This window comes from Myotis yumanensis, unplaced genomic scaffold (assembly GCF_028538775.1).
Source record: "Myotis yumanensis isolate MYYU_CA2020_CCGP unplaced genomic scaffold, mMyoYum1.0.hap1 SCAF_10, whole genome shotgun sequence".
Lineage (NCBI taxonomy): Eukaryota > Metazoa > Chordata > Mammalia > Chiroptera > Vespertilionidae > Myotis > Myotis yumanensis.
In genome coordinates, this window is record NW_027223761.1 from 61,852,729 (window position 1) to 61,867,772 (window position 15,044).

The 15,044-nt window shown below is 39.5% G+C and overlaps 1 protein-coding gene across 1 annotated transcript; it reads left to right on the forward strand.

Annotated features, from left to right (window-relative positions):
• Positions 1 to 1,048: 1,048 nt before the first annotated feature.
• Positions 1,049 to 12,968, forward strand: MMP27 (matrix metallopeptidase 27). Its single transcript, XM_070426913.1, has 10 exons — positions 1,049 to 1,150; positions 1,952 to 2,190; positions 3,268 to 3,416; positions 3,507 to 3,635; positions 7,700 to 7,861; positions 8,038 to 8,158; positions 9,419 to 9,549; positions 10,253 to 10,412; positions 11,660 to 11,763; positions 12,727 to 12,968. Exons 1-10 carry the CDS (start codon positions 1,049 to 1,051, stop codon positions 12,966 to 12,968), a joined length of 1,539 nt encoding a protein of 512 aa, XP_070283014.1.
• The last annotated feature ends 2,076 nt before the right edge of the window (positions 12,969 to 15,044 follow it).

The window sequence follows — 15,044 nt, forward strand, 5'->3', positions numbered from 1 at the left end:
TCACAAGATGGCCACCCCCACGTCGCCTCAAGATGATCAGTATAGGAGGGCAGTTGGGGGTGAACAGGCTGTCAGGGGAGGGGAGTTGGGGGCAATTGGGCCTGCAGGGGAGGGCAGTTAGGGGCAATCGGGCTGGCAGGGGAGCAGTTAGGCATCAATTAGACCAGCAGGGGAGTGGTTAGGAGACAATCAGGCTGGCAGGCAGGCAAGTGGTTAGGAGCCAGCAGTCCCGGATTGTGAGTTGGACATCCCCCAAGGGGTCCCAGATTGGAGAGGGTGCAGGCTGGGCTGAGGAACACCCCTCTCCAGTGCACTCATTTCATGCACTGGGCCTCTAGCAAAGAGCTAATATGCAAATGGTTGTCACACCTTTGTGCCCTCGCGCCCTCGCGCCCTCGCGCCCTCGCACCCTCGCGCTGGAACTGGAGAACCTGAGGCCAAGCTGGGGGACCTGAGGCTGCACCCCACACCCTGCGGGGCTTGACAGGGGTGGGGCCAGCTGGTTATGGGTCTGGCACAATTTCAAGGCACCCGTGGGTGGGCGGGGACTTGACGCTGGGTCCTGCGGCGTGCCCCAGACTCTGACAGGAGGAAGATTTTCATATACATTTTACTAATTTTCTTTAATCTCTGACTCTTCTTTTATAGAGAAAGGACAAATAGCAATATTAAAATATTTCCTCTAATGAATTCCCTTTTAATGTGCACGAATTTCATGCACCAGGCCAGTTGTTATTTTATAAACTCTCAAGAATTTATGAACAGGAAAACCTCCAAGTTGGCAAGGACAAAAGTAACTTGGAGCTGACTTCATATTATATTTAATTCAGTAATGAACAATGGCTTTGTTTACTAAACAATTGCAGATCTTGATTGCAAAATCAATTCAACCGAAGGGGAAGAAAAGCCTATCATGACACACTTCATGGCAAATGTCCTTTTTCTGTTATTAATTAAACGATGATACAAGCCAATCCATGCCACGTCTCACTATTATTTTCTAAATTCTGTGCAAACAGAACCAGGCTTCAACTGAAGAGACAGAGGAATGAAGAGCCTTCTGCTTCTTTTTGTGCTCTTCACAGCGTTTTCTTCTGCATTTTCTACAGAACAAAAAATGAAAGATGAAGAAAACATGCAGCTGGCTCAGGTACTGGCTCAATAAATGTTATTCATGACTATCAATAAAAAGATCATTTTATTGATTGTCCTGGGACTTAAAAAGACAGGAAATACCTACAAAAGAATCCTGAACTCTCTTGTGAGAAGGAGCTGCTTTTTATTTCCCTAGTTCCACAGACATCAAGGATCTATGTGTGGGGGTGGAGAGTGAGGGTGTGGGGTTGGGGAGATGCAGGATTGCTACACCTTTGAGCAATGATAACAAGTGAAGAGCTGGTGAGCAGAGAAAGGGAACAGCCCTGCAGAAAATGGAGCTCCATATAAAAGTATTTTAAGACCAGCTAGGAGGTCTTATCCTTCTATGTATGAAAAATACACTGCTTTGGAGATTCCTTCTAAAAATCAGTCCAGGTGGCTTGCCATACTTGATTAAATCAATTAAATTTGCAAGATGAATAATCATCTATCTAGAATTTGTTTCAAGGAAACACTAAAATGAATGTCACAGTAAAAATGTGTAAGATATGTAATCATGTAACACATAGAAGAAGCTTGATTCTCTTCTGTGGAGGTTTGGAGTTTTATGGGTTGAGTGGTTTGGCCAACTCTGATGACACATGGCTCTACAGTTCTTGGAAATTGGAAAACGGGGTGACTATTTTCTTTCCTCTTTGTTTCCTTCTTGTTTCCCTTGCTCCTTCCTTGTCCTCGTTGCTTATTTTCCTCCTCCTCCCCCACTGCCCAAAAGGATTTCAGACAATTTTGTTTTATACTGAGATGGAAATTTGCTTTCCTGTAGTCCATGCCTTCTTTTTGTTTTTTTGGTCAGGCATATCTCAACCAGTTCTACTCTCTTGAAATAGAAGGGAGCCATCTTGTTCAAAGCATGAACAGGAGTCTCATGGATGGCAAACTTCGGGAAATGCAATCGTTTTTTGGGCTGACAGTGACTGGAAAGCTGGACTCAAACACGCTGGAGATCATGAAGACACCCAGGTGTGGGGTTCCTGATGTGGGTCAGTATGGCTTCACTCTCCCTGGGTGGACGAAATACAACCTCACATACAGGTAATGCTTCTGTCAACTTATTTCCCTCCAGTCCCAAGGAACAGGAATATCATCTCCAAAAATAATAATAGTTTATTTTCCCGCACACTTCCTGTGTGCACTGCGCGTCCTAGATTTCATTGATTTGCCCTCCCAACGAACTGTGATGTAAGCACCACTGTTTTTACCACCTTAAGTACAAGGAACATGAGACCAAAGGTTATTTCCCATAGTCAAGGTCACCTAGCTCTTACCAGCACACTGGCTCTGGCAGGTGTGCCCTAAAATTCCCTAGCCTCTGCCACCTCCATATAAGTTCAGGATCAGATGCACTGCCATTTGATTTAGATGTTTGGAGGTACAGATGACTTGTGCTCAGGAGAAAATGGGGAGACCTTAGAGATGAGTGTGAGGCTGGACCACAGAGTGAAGTATGGAGTTTGGCTCCATGGACCTTAAAGACAGGAGCTGGTTACTGGCAGGAAGAGGATGAAGTGCTCCTATGAGCTGAGATATAGTCAGCGGCCTTGACCATCGCTCTAGACCCCTCCTGGCTGGCCCTAAAGAGTCTTTCTGGTAGTTCTTCCTTCATCTTCTTGAGTCTTAGGGATTGAGTTAAAAATAGGGTTCGAAAAATAAATAATATAAACAAAAGGAAAATCTTTTGCTGAGTAACTAAGTATTCATGACTCTCAACTGACACTCTTAACGTACAACACACGCATGAGACTGATTTCCACAAGCCAATTGGGAACATCTCAATGCTTTTTAGAACATTTATAATACAGTCACACACACAGCAAATGCGTCCATGGGACGAATGCTTTCCCATTTAGAGTGTGATCTTAGGGAAGTCATTTAACCTCTTTGAACCTTATATGTTAAAGTGTTATAATACTACCTGATTAATAAGGCAGATGAGAGAGAATTGAAAAAGTACTTATTTAAATAGTAAAGTATAATACACGTGTAAGTATAACGGCATACCCAAAGTCACTGCAGCATCTGATTCATAAGATAGAAATTTTTTTCTTTTGTAGTATGCATGCATACATGCATGTATAACCACCAACTGACATATTTATGTTAATTTTTAAGAATCGTGAACTACACGCCAGATATGGCACGAGCTGACGTGGATGAGGCTATCCAAAAAGGTTTAGAGGTGTGGAGCAAAGTCACTCCACTCACCTTCACCAAGATTTCCAAGGGGGTTGCGGATATAATGATTGCCTTTCGGAACCGAGGTAAGCTTTAATATCGTGAGGAAAACATGGCTATTTCATCTCAAGGCTTTGAAGAAACTGACCTTTCCCCCCCTTTGAATTTTGTCTCAGTCCATGGTCAGTGTCCTCGTTCTTTTGATGGCCCCTTGGGACTCCTCGCCCATGCCTTTCCTCCTGGTGTAGGTCTGGGTGGAGACACTCACTTTGATGAGGCTGAAAATTGGACCAAGGGTGGAGAAGGTAAGCCTAATTTTATTTATGAACAAAATTTTATTATTCTAGAGAATTCCTGAAAATGGTTTTGCAAGTAGTAGCTTTTTAATGGTCCGATTTTCTCACAAGTTTCCATATTTTCAGATGACTGATGAAAGCATTCAATATCTATTCAGACAATTGTGCTTGTATAATCAGAGCCTCAGCCACACAACACCTCATAAAGTTGCTAATCTTATTATAATCATAACATTCTCCACTTACTCATATCCATTTATACACTCACAATGCCTGAGGGTTCGTTCTGTGCCTGGAATTATGCAAGGTGTTGCGGGAACCACAGGATTGTACTAGAAGAATTCCAGGCCTTTGGAGGTTCATGATCTGGCGGTATATAAGTTCTAGGCATATATACCAGTATACAAGGCAGAACATGCTGTAGAAGTCATCTGTGGGTGAGGATTTTAAAAAGCCTCTACAGACGTGGTAATTTTTAGTTAGTGATTGAAGGATGGTGTGTGTGAACTCGTGGCTCGTAGGTCTGTTTACAAGCATGAACTTCCTCTTCAAACTCTTACCCATCTGCTAACGAATTAGACGCTAATCTTTACACTTGCTCCATTCCTTCAGAACAAGCATTTGATTTTATTTCTCTTAAAGGGCCTCCCTGGCACTAAAATAAGGGATATTTTATTACTTTTTAAATAAAAAAACAAAACTCTACTACACGAAAAGCATGTGCATCAAACAAAGGAGCTCGGAGACTTTCCCCACTCTTTTTTTTTTTTTTTTTTAAATCACTGACAGCAGTTACCTTGGAGCTGGTACCTGGTGTCTAGGGTCCCAGGAAAGCAGAGGCTGTGGCTCTGCTGATGGGTGGTATACATGCCACAGTTCAGTTCTGACCAAGTAACTCCAGATAGTTTGTATGTCAGTTTTATACTTTCTGCAAAAATGAAAGCCAGTGACTCAGTATGGTTTATGGCCACTCACTGAAATGCAGTTATTCTTCCAAGTGTTAGTGAACAAGCGGGGTAAAAAAGTCAGTGCGTGGCTGGACTTCAGGCACCGGGGCAAGTCTAGAGTCGGTTGCTTCCATTGCCACAAAGGTTAGCATCACAGACACGTGGGTGAAGGAAGTAGGGTTGAATGGGTCATGTTGGTTATGTATCTTCTGCTGAGACATTGTCCCAATATTTCTTTAGATTTGCCCTAAAGGCAGTGTGAATATGTTCAATAGGTAATATCCTAGTATTTGCCAAAATCAGCATGACTCCCAGGATTTACTTTCATATCTAGAGGCAGAGATTAGTCAAAGATTTCACCATCCTTTCATCCCTATTAAGTCCAATATTTAGTAGTAATTACTATGACCCACACTGCTATAAACCTTCTGCCAAGAGGGGTGGATTATTAAAACATCCAAAGAGTTCTGGGCCCCACATTGGCAAAACTTGCTTGAGCAAGTCAGGGAATAAATAGAGCCCTCCACCAAGTTCTGGGTGCAGAAGCAAGAAACAGTACCCAAATAAATGGGTTGCTTCTTAACTACTTTATTATATTCTTCAAGGTATAGATTGTAAGTCCCAAGGAATCCAATTGTATGTCTTGTAGCTCACTGACATTAAAGGGAAAATATCTTCCCATTCTCTAATAAAAACAACAAAACCCTTATGCAAATGTAATCTCCAATCACATTGTGATTTTTAAATAAAAAATTTGGCAATAATATATGCTATATGATTACCTGCTTGATTGAAACATGTAGGGTCTGTCTGTGGGAAAGGTGCTAAAGTCTTAGTATAACTTGCCTAAGAGCAATAGACAATAGTCATCTGCTAATCCCACTGCTTCTTGTAGGAAGAACAAGTCATTACATGATAATAGCAGAGGGACAAACCCATAGCTCATAGAGAGATTTTCCCAAGAACCTCCTAAAGCCAGGCCTGTATGTGAATGTGTACGTGCTACACAGAGGCGTGCACTGAACACCTGAACAGGCTCTTTAGATGTTACTGGTGCACAGTGTTGTGATGTGGAAAGAGCGATGGTCTGTGGTTTGGCAGCCCTTGGTCTCTTTTAGGGCTTCCCATTTACTCACTAACAGAGGGACCTTGGGCATCTTGGTTAATTTTCTTGTGCTGTGTTTATTTATCTGTAAAATAAGGCTGATAATGTCATTCTTGCAGGAAGATGACACAAGTACCTGCAATCCAACACCCTGCAAAGCACTTGCCCATTGTGAACATTCAAAAGGTGTTTGACATTGATGGTTATTAGTATTGATGGTAATGATGATTTATTTCCAGGCACAAGGAAAAAATATTCACAAAGGTACCAATGTATAATGCAAATTTTATCTAGTCACATCTCCAAGAAAATTGGGATGTTATCCTTTTCCTACCGTATCATACGTCCTGTAACATCTTCAGCACATGATAGATGCTCTACAAATATTTGATAAAGGAAGTCATTCAACATCCTCTCTGGCCCACGCTCTGTGATAGAAATGGAGTATGCAATAGTGGATAAGACACAGACCCTGACCTCCAGGGTTTACAAGCTAGGGAGCACACACTATCAAATGGCAATTCACATCAGTATGATCAACATTCGGATAAAGGAAACTATGGGAATGTAATAGAAGCACATCAAAGAAATTCACCCAAATACAGATAAAGAAGTCAGGGGAGGAAGTGATGTCCGGTCAGAGACCTGAAGGCCAAGCAGGAACTCTGAAGGCTAAGTGTAATAAAGAGTGCTCTGGACAGAGTAATCCAACCAACTGAAATGTTAGAATTGCAGTGGAAGAGAAGGCTAAAATGGTGAATAAGATTCAGATTATAGAGGGTCGTGAAAGCCAGGATAAAAGTTTGGACCTCATTTAGATGACCTGTGTTTTAATTATTTTTTCAGTTGTTTGTCCCATCCCTTGTCCAGAAGCAAACCCTGTGATATCACCAGCCAGACAAGGGGCAGCAACAACATCAAGAGCAGAAAAGCATGAAATACCATGTAATAATCCTTTTGCCATTTCATGTCCATTTTGTGCAAATATCATGGGACAAGGCTCCATCATGAAAGGCTCAGCCTTTTCCTTAGGATCCATAGGCTTAGTTCTAAGTCCAGGGGCAGTCTCTAATATTTACAACCCTAAGGACTAGTGACAGAGAAGTAAAAAGGCAATTCCACCATGCATAGTACGATTTCTGGTATGGAGAAGAACAGAGTAATATGGTCTTATATAAGAGGTGTAGGTAACGATTCTATAAATACCTGCATAACCAGCAACCATTGTTAAGCACTCACTATTGATAAGTTTTGCAGTCACCAGGAATAAAAGATGGTTAAGACATAGTCACTTGACTGAAAGATTCACAGCTTGGTGAAAGAAATAGACAATTGCTGTCCCTTAATGCATTCTGCCAGAATTAGGCACTGAGTCTGTGGAAGCTCAGAGAGGTACATTTAACTCAACCTGGGTAGGAGCTGAGGGGATAAGGGAAGTCTCATGAAGGAGATAGTTCTAGAGAAATAAGTAGGATAGCTAGGTAACAAGGGGTAGGTGAGGTAATATTCTGGGCAGAAGAAATGAGATATTAAGACATTGAGATTAGAAAGAAAGTAGCATAGATGAGAACTGCAAATGATTGAACGTGGCTAGCTCATGGAACATGAAAATAAAATATGAGCCTGGAGAAAATGCAGGGACTAGACCTTACTAGTGAAAGGCTATATGTGAAGGTATTTGGACTTCACCCTACAGCCAATGGAGAACCTCTGAATTGAGTAGAAGAAACAGCACATATAGCATAGCCTAGCAACAACCAAAGCTGGCAACTTCAATCTTTTTTAATACTATCCATTCCTGAGACACTTGATTTCTGCCATTTGCTTACTTTGGGTTACATTTCTCCATGATATGACTAATACCACTGATTAATATTGAAATATTTCCCATATAAATGATGATGCATATGTTACAAGAATTAACCGCTATAGGGCAAACCTTTAGTTATTTCCTAGTCTCATGTGTAACCATTTTCCTGTTGAGTGACTCATGTACTCTTGTTTTCCCTGTTTTTGTTGAGGATTCAACTTATTTCTTGTGGCTGCTCATGAATTTGGCCACTCACTGGGGCTCTCTCACTCCAATGATCAAACAGCTTTGATGTTCCCAAATTATGTCTCCCTGGATCCTAGCAAATACCCACTTTCTCAGGACGATATCAATGGAATCCAATCCATCTACGGTGAGCAACACCATAAATCTGAGTATAATGTGAACTAAATGGGAAGGTTTCTAGGAGGAAGTTGAGAAAATCTCTTCTTGAAATACTATCATGAAGAAAATATTCAGTTGGGTAAGATCCTCCTGTAGGTATTTCCACATGCCCTCTTAATTCTGGTATTTCTTTTCTCATCAAAGGGGGGCTACCTACAGCACCTGCTAAGCCAAAGAGACCTACTGAACCCCATGCCTGCGACCCTGATTTGACTTTTGATGCTATCACCACTTTCCGCAGAGAAGTAATGTTCTTTAAAGGCAGGTAAACCCATCCCCTTAAATACCTTAACTTTCTACGAAGATTTTTCTATTCAAGAGATCTGGGGATAAAGAGGGAGTTGTGAGCATAGCAAGAATGTGTGCCTTTTACTTTTCATTTTATAATTGCCCAACTGTTTGAATGTTTTTCTCTGTGCATATATCTCTTACTTGTCTGATAAATTGATTTTTAAGGTCTTTAGGCAAATTTTTAAATTTCCACAGAAAGTCAGCCTTCAATGATGTTTTAGCTAAAATAACACACCAATCTCGTGGCTTGTTGGAGATGACTTATAGCATTTCAGGATCCAATTGTTAAATTTTCAGGAATTTTGTAAACCAGTTCACATCCCTTTGGTAGCTTAAAACTGGCCATGGTTAGAGTATTTACACCCTGCAAATCAGAAAGTGATAAAAATTAGATCTTTTTTCTACCTGGAGAGCCCAATGTTAAACTCTATCAGGAGGCCATTTCTTAATGTTACAACAACAAAGTGTTAACTGTAGTAGGAAATCTCTGTGTACAATTTATTGGGCATAAATTGCAGCATGATGTGCCAGTTATGTACACCATGGCCATATTTTTAGAACAAAGTATAAGGATATGCGCCGTCTAACAAGATATGGGACAAAAGGAAAGAATATTTGAAATCATATTCTTTCCACCTATGACTATACATCGCTGTAATGACATGCTCCTGAAGCAGAGGCAAGAGACCACGTGGCAGGGGAGGGTTGTCATCATGGGAAGGGGAATAGAATATAAGGACTTTTCAAGTTTCATTCAGAGAATCAGAACTTTCCAGAAGGGAAAATCTGTGGAAATACTTTGCAATGCCCACAATAATGTTCCTTCGTTCTAGCAAACATCGGCACCAAAAAGTTCTCAGAGTGCTTGGTGTTGGCTTAGAATGTTGAGTATTTCAGTTTGGGCAAAAATGAGGCCACTGAGCACTCCAATTTGGGTAGTAGATGAATTAAATTCCCCCAAAACATTGAGTACTATTTATGAGGATTCCATGGATAGTTTGCTATTCTACGTACCCAAGAGAATGGGCACGAAGGCATGTCCTGACCTTGGTAGTCCAAAGGGTAGAACTGAACTCACAGCCACCTAACTTCACTTAGGGAAATTGTATTGAAGCTCTAAATTATTTGAGGAAAATACCAACCAATTAGATAACATCCAAGCCTCAGTTTAAAATATTCTCATGGACCCAGACATAATAGGCTGAATGTAGAAAGTGTGTTTTGTTTAAAACAGGTACCTATGGAGGATCTATTGTGATATCACTGATGTTGAATTTGAACTAATCTCATCACTTTGGCCATCTCTGCCAGCTGATATTCAAGCTGCATATGAGAACCCTAAAGATAAGATTCTGGTTTTTAAAGGTAACTTTTCCCATCATCATTCCCTTCCCCCCATGAATGCCTGTACTTAGGTTTCTGTCATAAAGAATCCAGGGATTCTCCATGGCTGGGAAGATAAACACTACCCAGTTACACAGGAGATTAAAAAAATGATATCAACAGTCTTTTTTTCTGCCAAATAAAAGTAATCCATGTCTTTTCTATATTCCCTTTTTACTAAGATTGCCAAATTTGGCAAATAAACCAGAGGATGCTTTAAATTTCAGATAAAAACAAATAATTTTAGTATAAGTATGTATTGCAATATTTTGGATATACTTATGCCAAAAAAATAGTCATTGTTTGTTTGATATATTTAGCTGGTATTTTATATTTAATCAATAACCTTATTTTTTCTAAGGACTTGTTCAAATTACTTGCCAATGAGAACCCTTGAGTGCTGAAATTTAGGAGAATGTGTCCAAACACACTTGATGGTTTTGTCAGAGTTAGAAAAGCAACCAATACAGTGAAACCAATTGACATGGGACACTCTTAATTATAGGTACATGTTATTTGTGTAATATTAATGATACAAGTAGCTAAAGAAAGTGGTAAGAATAAATGGTGACATAAGATTACTAAGTCTCTATGCATTAAAACTTAATTTTTTTCAAACATCTTAAGACATCTATTTCTCGTTCTAGAAAATAGATCATAAGAGAGTCACTTTCTCTCTTTCTAGATGACAGTTTCTGGATGATCAGAGGATATGCTGTTTTACCAGATTATCCCAAATCCATCTATACACTTGGCTTTCCAAGATATGTAAAGAAAATTGATGCAGCTTTCTGTGACCACAGCACAAGAAAAACCTACTTCTTTGTGGGCATTTGGTGCTGGAGGTAAGTTTATTCTGGAGAAAAAAAAACATATAGCATCACTTTAGCACAGGCAAAAATAAAACTAACCTATAGTCTTCTTAAAGTGAATTGTGTTGAAGGCAATTTCAGGTGGATAGCATTTATCAAAAAAAAAAATGTGTTAGTGAGTTTAAAGATCTTTCTCCCACTTAAAAAAAATAAAGATAATATAAAATAATAAAGCTGGTGATGTCAACCAACTTGCTGGTGGCACAAAAATATTAAATCAGCCCTGACCAGTTTGGCTCAGTGGATAGAGCATCAGCCTGTGGACAGAAGGGTCCCAGGTTCGATTCCAGTCAAGGGCATGTGCCATGATTGCGGGCACATACCCAGTGGGGAGTGTGCAGGAGGCAGCTGATCAATGTTTCTAACTCTATCCCTCTCCCTTCCTCTCTGTAAAAAAATCAATAAAAATATCTTTTTAAAAAATATATATTTAATCAAATCTATGAGAGCCCCAAGCTGAACCCTTAACTTTAACATTTCCTGGAATAGCATCAGTCTGACAAATGATGTGGTTTTCTCCCCCTCATCAATTTTTGTTTTCAAGACACTGTAAACAATTCAACCAAACATATTATTTGCCTTATTTTGTTGTTGTTAGTCCTCACCCGAGGATATTTTTTTCTTTTTTTCAAAATATATTTTATTGAATTTTTACAGAGAGGAAAGGAGAGGGGGAGAGAGTTAGAAACATCGATGAGAGAGAAACATCGATCAGCTGCCTTCTGCACACTTCCTACTGGGGTTGTGCCTGCAACCCAGGTACATACCCTTGACCGGAATCCAACCTGGGACCCTTCAGTCCGCAGGCCGACGCTCTATCCACTGAGCCAAACCGGTCAGGGAGAGGATACTTTTTTTCCCATTGAGTTTTAGAGACAGTGGAAGGGAGAGAGGGAGGGAGGGGGAGAGAGAGAGAAACATCAGTGTGAGAGAGACACATCAATTGGTTGCCACCCACACATGCCCCAACTGGGGCCAGGGATCAAACCTGCAGCCCAGGTACATGCGCTTGACCAGGAATCGAACCCTCGACTGACGCTGTAACCACTTAGCAACCACAGCCAGGGCCTTTGCCATATTTTTTAATATTGATCCAATTAGTTTTCCTCTACTAGGCCTCTTTTTCTCCACATCCCTGCTTGACTTCAAGTTGGGCAGTAGATGAATTAAGCTCCCCAAAACTAAGAATCCAAAAACTCTTTTCATATCCATGTATCCAGGTATGATGAAGTGACCCAAGCCATGGACCGAGGGTATCCACGGAGGGTGGTAAAATCCTTCCCAGGAATTGGTCTCCGGGTGGATGCTGCTTTCCAGCATAAAGGTAAGCATCAAGGCCTAATCTCTTAGGACAATTGGAAGGCTTTATTGACTGTAAAAGAAGACAGAAAAGACTTCAAGGTTTCAATTTTAACATAATTTTACTACTCTCGAGCACATGTGGTAATAAACTTTAACCCTGCGGGCAACATCACAAACTGAATCAGTAAATCCTGCATTATATTCTCTGCTGTACCATTTCGAATCAATCTGAATAGTACCAAAATTAGTTTTATTTATCGTTGATCCAAGATACCCCTTAGCAGACACTCCCTGAAGAGTTTTAAGCATAAAAAATAACTAAGCACGTAAACTGAACAGTGATTCCTGGACTATACTGTACATAGTTTAATATGCACAGCTCAGGTGTGTGAAACTACAAATTATCCAGAGTTTTGAGGCCGTGGTATTGTGGCAGATATCCAGGAATTTACAGTCTTCAAAGAACCTCGGGCAATTTAATGTACCAGTCCAGCTACTAGTGTTTCAAAGACAATGACCCAGACCATGGAGTAAACAGGAGTCCAAAAATGTTTTTGAGTGACGCAATCTTTATTCCAGCGACATCCAACACAGAAGCACAGCACCTAAAATAGATAAAGTAAAACAACTCTACGAAAATGAGGAAATGGGACCAAAGTCTATACCCACAGGGGCCTTCTTCTCCCCCTCACACTCTTTAGACACATACTTTGCAAACCTCGGCATAAACCAAAAGTCTGGCTAGAAAGGTAGTAACTCCCTTGAAATTCATGTTTCACACCTTAACTTCTTCCTCGGGGAAAATAAAAATAATAATATTTCTCATGTGATACTAAGAAAGCAAAATGCATCTATATAATTACACGAGTTTGTTTTCTCTGCATGATGTTCAATTATTTTATTCTGCATTTCATTCATAAAATTAAGAAGTATGGAACCATTGTCTAGTTGTGCAATATAACTAATCATGATTCTCTCTCTCTAGGATTCTTCTATTTCTTCCGTAGATCAAAGCAATTTGAATATGATCCTAAGGCAAAGAACATTACCCGAGTGCTGAAACCCAATACTTGGTTTCGATGTAAAGAACCACTAAACTCATCATCTGATTTTAATGCCAGCGAGGAAAAAGTACATTCAGGAGGAGTGGAGATATTTTATCAGAAGAATTTAAACTTGCTTATTTTCAGTATTGCTCATGTGCTGAAAGAAATCTACAGTTATTAAAAAAAAATTCATAGACCTAAAATAAATCTCAAGAGGTCTTTTAATCTGAATTCTGCTTCAAAGTAAAATAAAACTATTCTTTAACATCAAGTTGCCAGTCCTAGTTCTAAATATCTATTGGATAAAGATGCAACAGCCATTTTGTGATTCTTTTTACAGAAAGTTATTATGTATAAATAAAATTTTCTCTGTGCTTTAAGCCCATTTTATACTTTGTGGACTTGGAGAAATAAACCATGCGTCTTACAATAACTAAATACTGGAGACAGTTATTAAACAAATCTTTAGTATTCTGTTTTGTCTGGACCTTTGGAGCTGAAGAGGCCTACTAAACTTCATTCCTTGTCCCTATCCACATTCTGAACCCACTGAGAAATACCGTACATTTGGGAGAGCAAAATACCACCTTTATTAGTTATGAAGCTTATATTGAAGAATGGGTCTGTGGTCAAATTCTTAACATCTAATTCTAGAATGAGGCATACTTACCCACAAGTCATAGGAAGAACTGGGAAGCACTAGGCCTCCCTAAGAATGTGAGGTCCCTATAGGCTGTGTGGAGCCCAAAGAAAAAGAAACAAAGATGGAGCTCATGGGCCCAGTTTCTACTCCAAAATTCGCCAAATAAACTATTCCACCTCGAAAAGCAAGGAGAGCCTAGAGAGATGCAGAATCATTACACTAGAGGAGAGCCCCCAGCAATTAAGAAACTAACAGGAGTAGGAAAGTAGTGTTCCCTCCAACCCCCTGAAGCATAGACCAATGCATTGAACCATTCCTTCGAGAATTTGAATTCAAGATTTTTGCACACTTTTTTAATATAAAAAAATGTAGAGCATTTCTCCCTGTGTTTGAGGTATACTAGTATGGGTCACCTAAACCTAAACCTATATGTGGGAAGTTCCTGCCCTCTTTGTTACACCAGCTATTTGTTAAGTTTCTAAATTCTTATGGTTAGATTTTACCTTTAAACTCTTAAAGCTAAATGCTTAGCAAAGCTCTTCGTACATTTTCTGACCCAGAAGATGGGAGGTTGTCAGTTGAACCTGATTCTGATAAGGTAATAGACTAAGCAGGTGTCAATGGATAAAAAAAAATCTCAGAATTCCTACAGCCTTTTCCCAAACTCACAAATTTTCCCTTGAGTTCAGTGTTCCTAAATCCCTAAAAGAAAAGGGCAAAGAAAAGAGTTACTGCATGTTTGAAACAAAAAAGTAAATGTTAGGAACTACAGCTTAAAGCCTAGCAGGCAGTAAATAGTAGGCTAGTCTTTGAAAAAAAAAATAGTGCTAGAATAATCAAATATTCATACACATAAAAAGAACCTCAACCTTCCTTTACACTGTTCACAAAAAATTAACTAAAAATGGGCCACATACCTCTAAATAGAAAAATAAAAAATATAAAACTTCTAGAAAAAATATTTTTTTAAAGAATTTGTGACCCTTGGATTAAGCAAAGATTTTTAGATACAACAAACAAAGCCCTGTGAGCCATAAAAGAAAATATGACAAATTAAACTTCATCAACACTTAAAACACTTGCTCTTAAGAAATATGTTAAAAAAAAAGAAATATGTTAAAAGAATAAAAAGGCAAGCCACACACTTAATAAAAATATTGTAGATACATATGCACTTATAATACAAAAATAAGAAAAACAGCTCAACTTTTATTTTTTAAATGTTTTATTGATTTTTAGATAGAGAGGAAGAGAAATGAAGAGAGAAATAGAAACATCGATGAGAGAGAAACATTAATCAGCTGCCTCCTGCATACCCCTTACTAGGGATTGAGCCTGCAACCCGGTCATGTGCCCTGCCTGAGAATAGAAGCAGTGACCTCTTGGTACATAGGACGACACTCAATCCAGTGAGCCACACCGGCCAGGTTCAGCTTTTTTAAATAGCCAGAATATTTGCTATGTGAGTGACAAATAAGCACACGAAAAGATGTTCAACATTTTTATCACTAGGAAAATGCTAATAAAAACCACAATGAGATACCACTACATATCCACCAGATGGTTAAAATTAAAAAGACTAAAAAGACGAAGTGTTGACAAGATGTAGAGTAA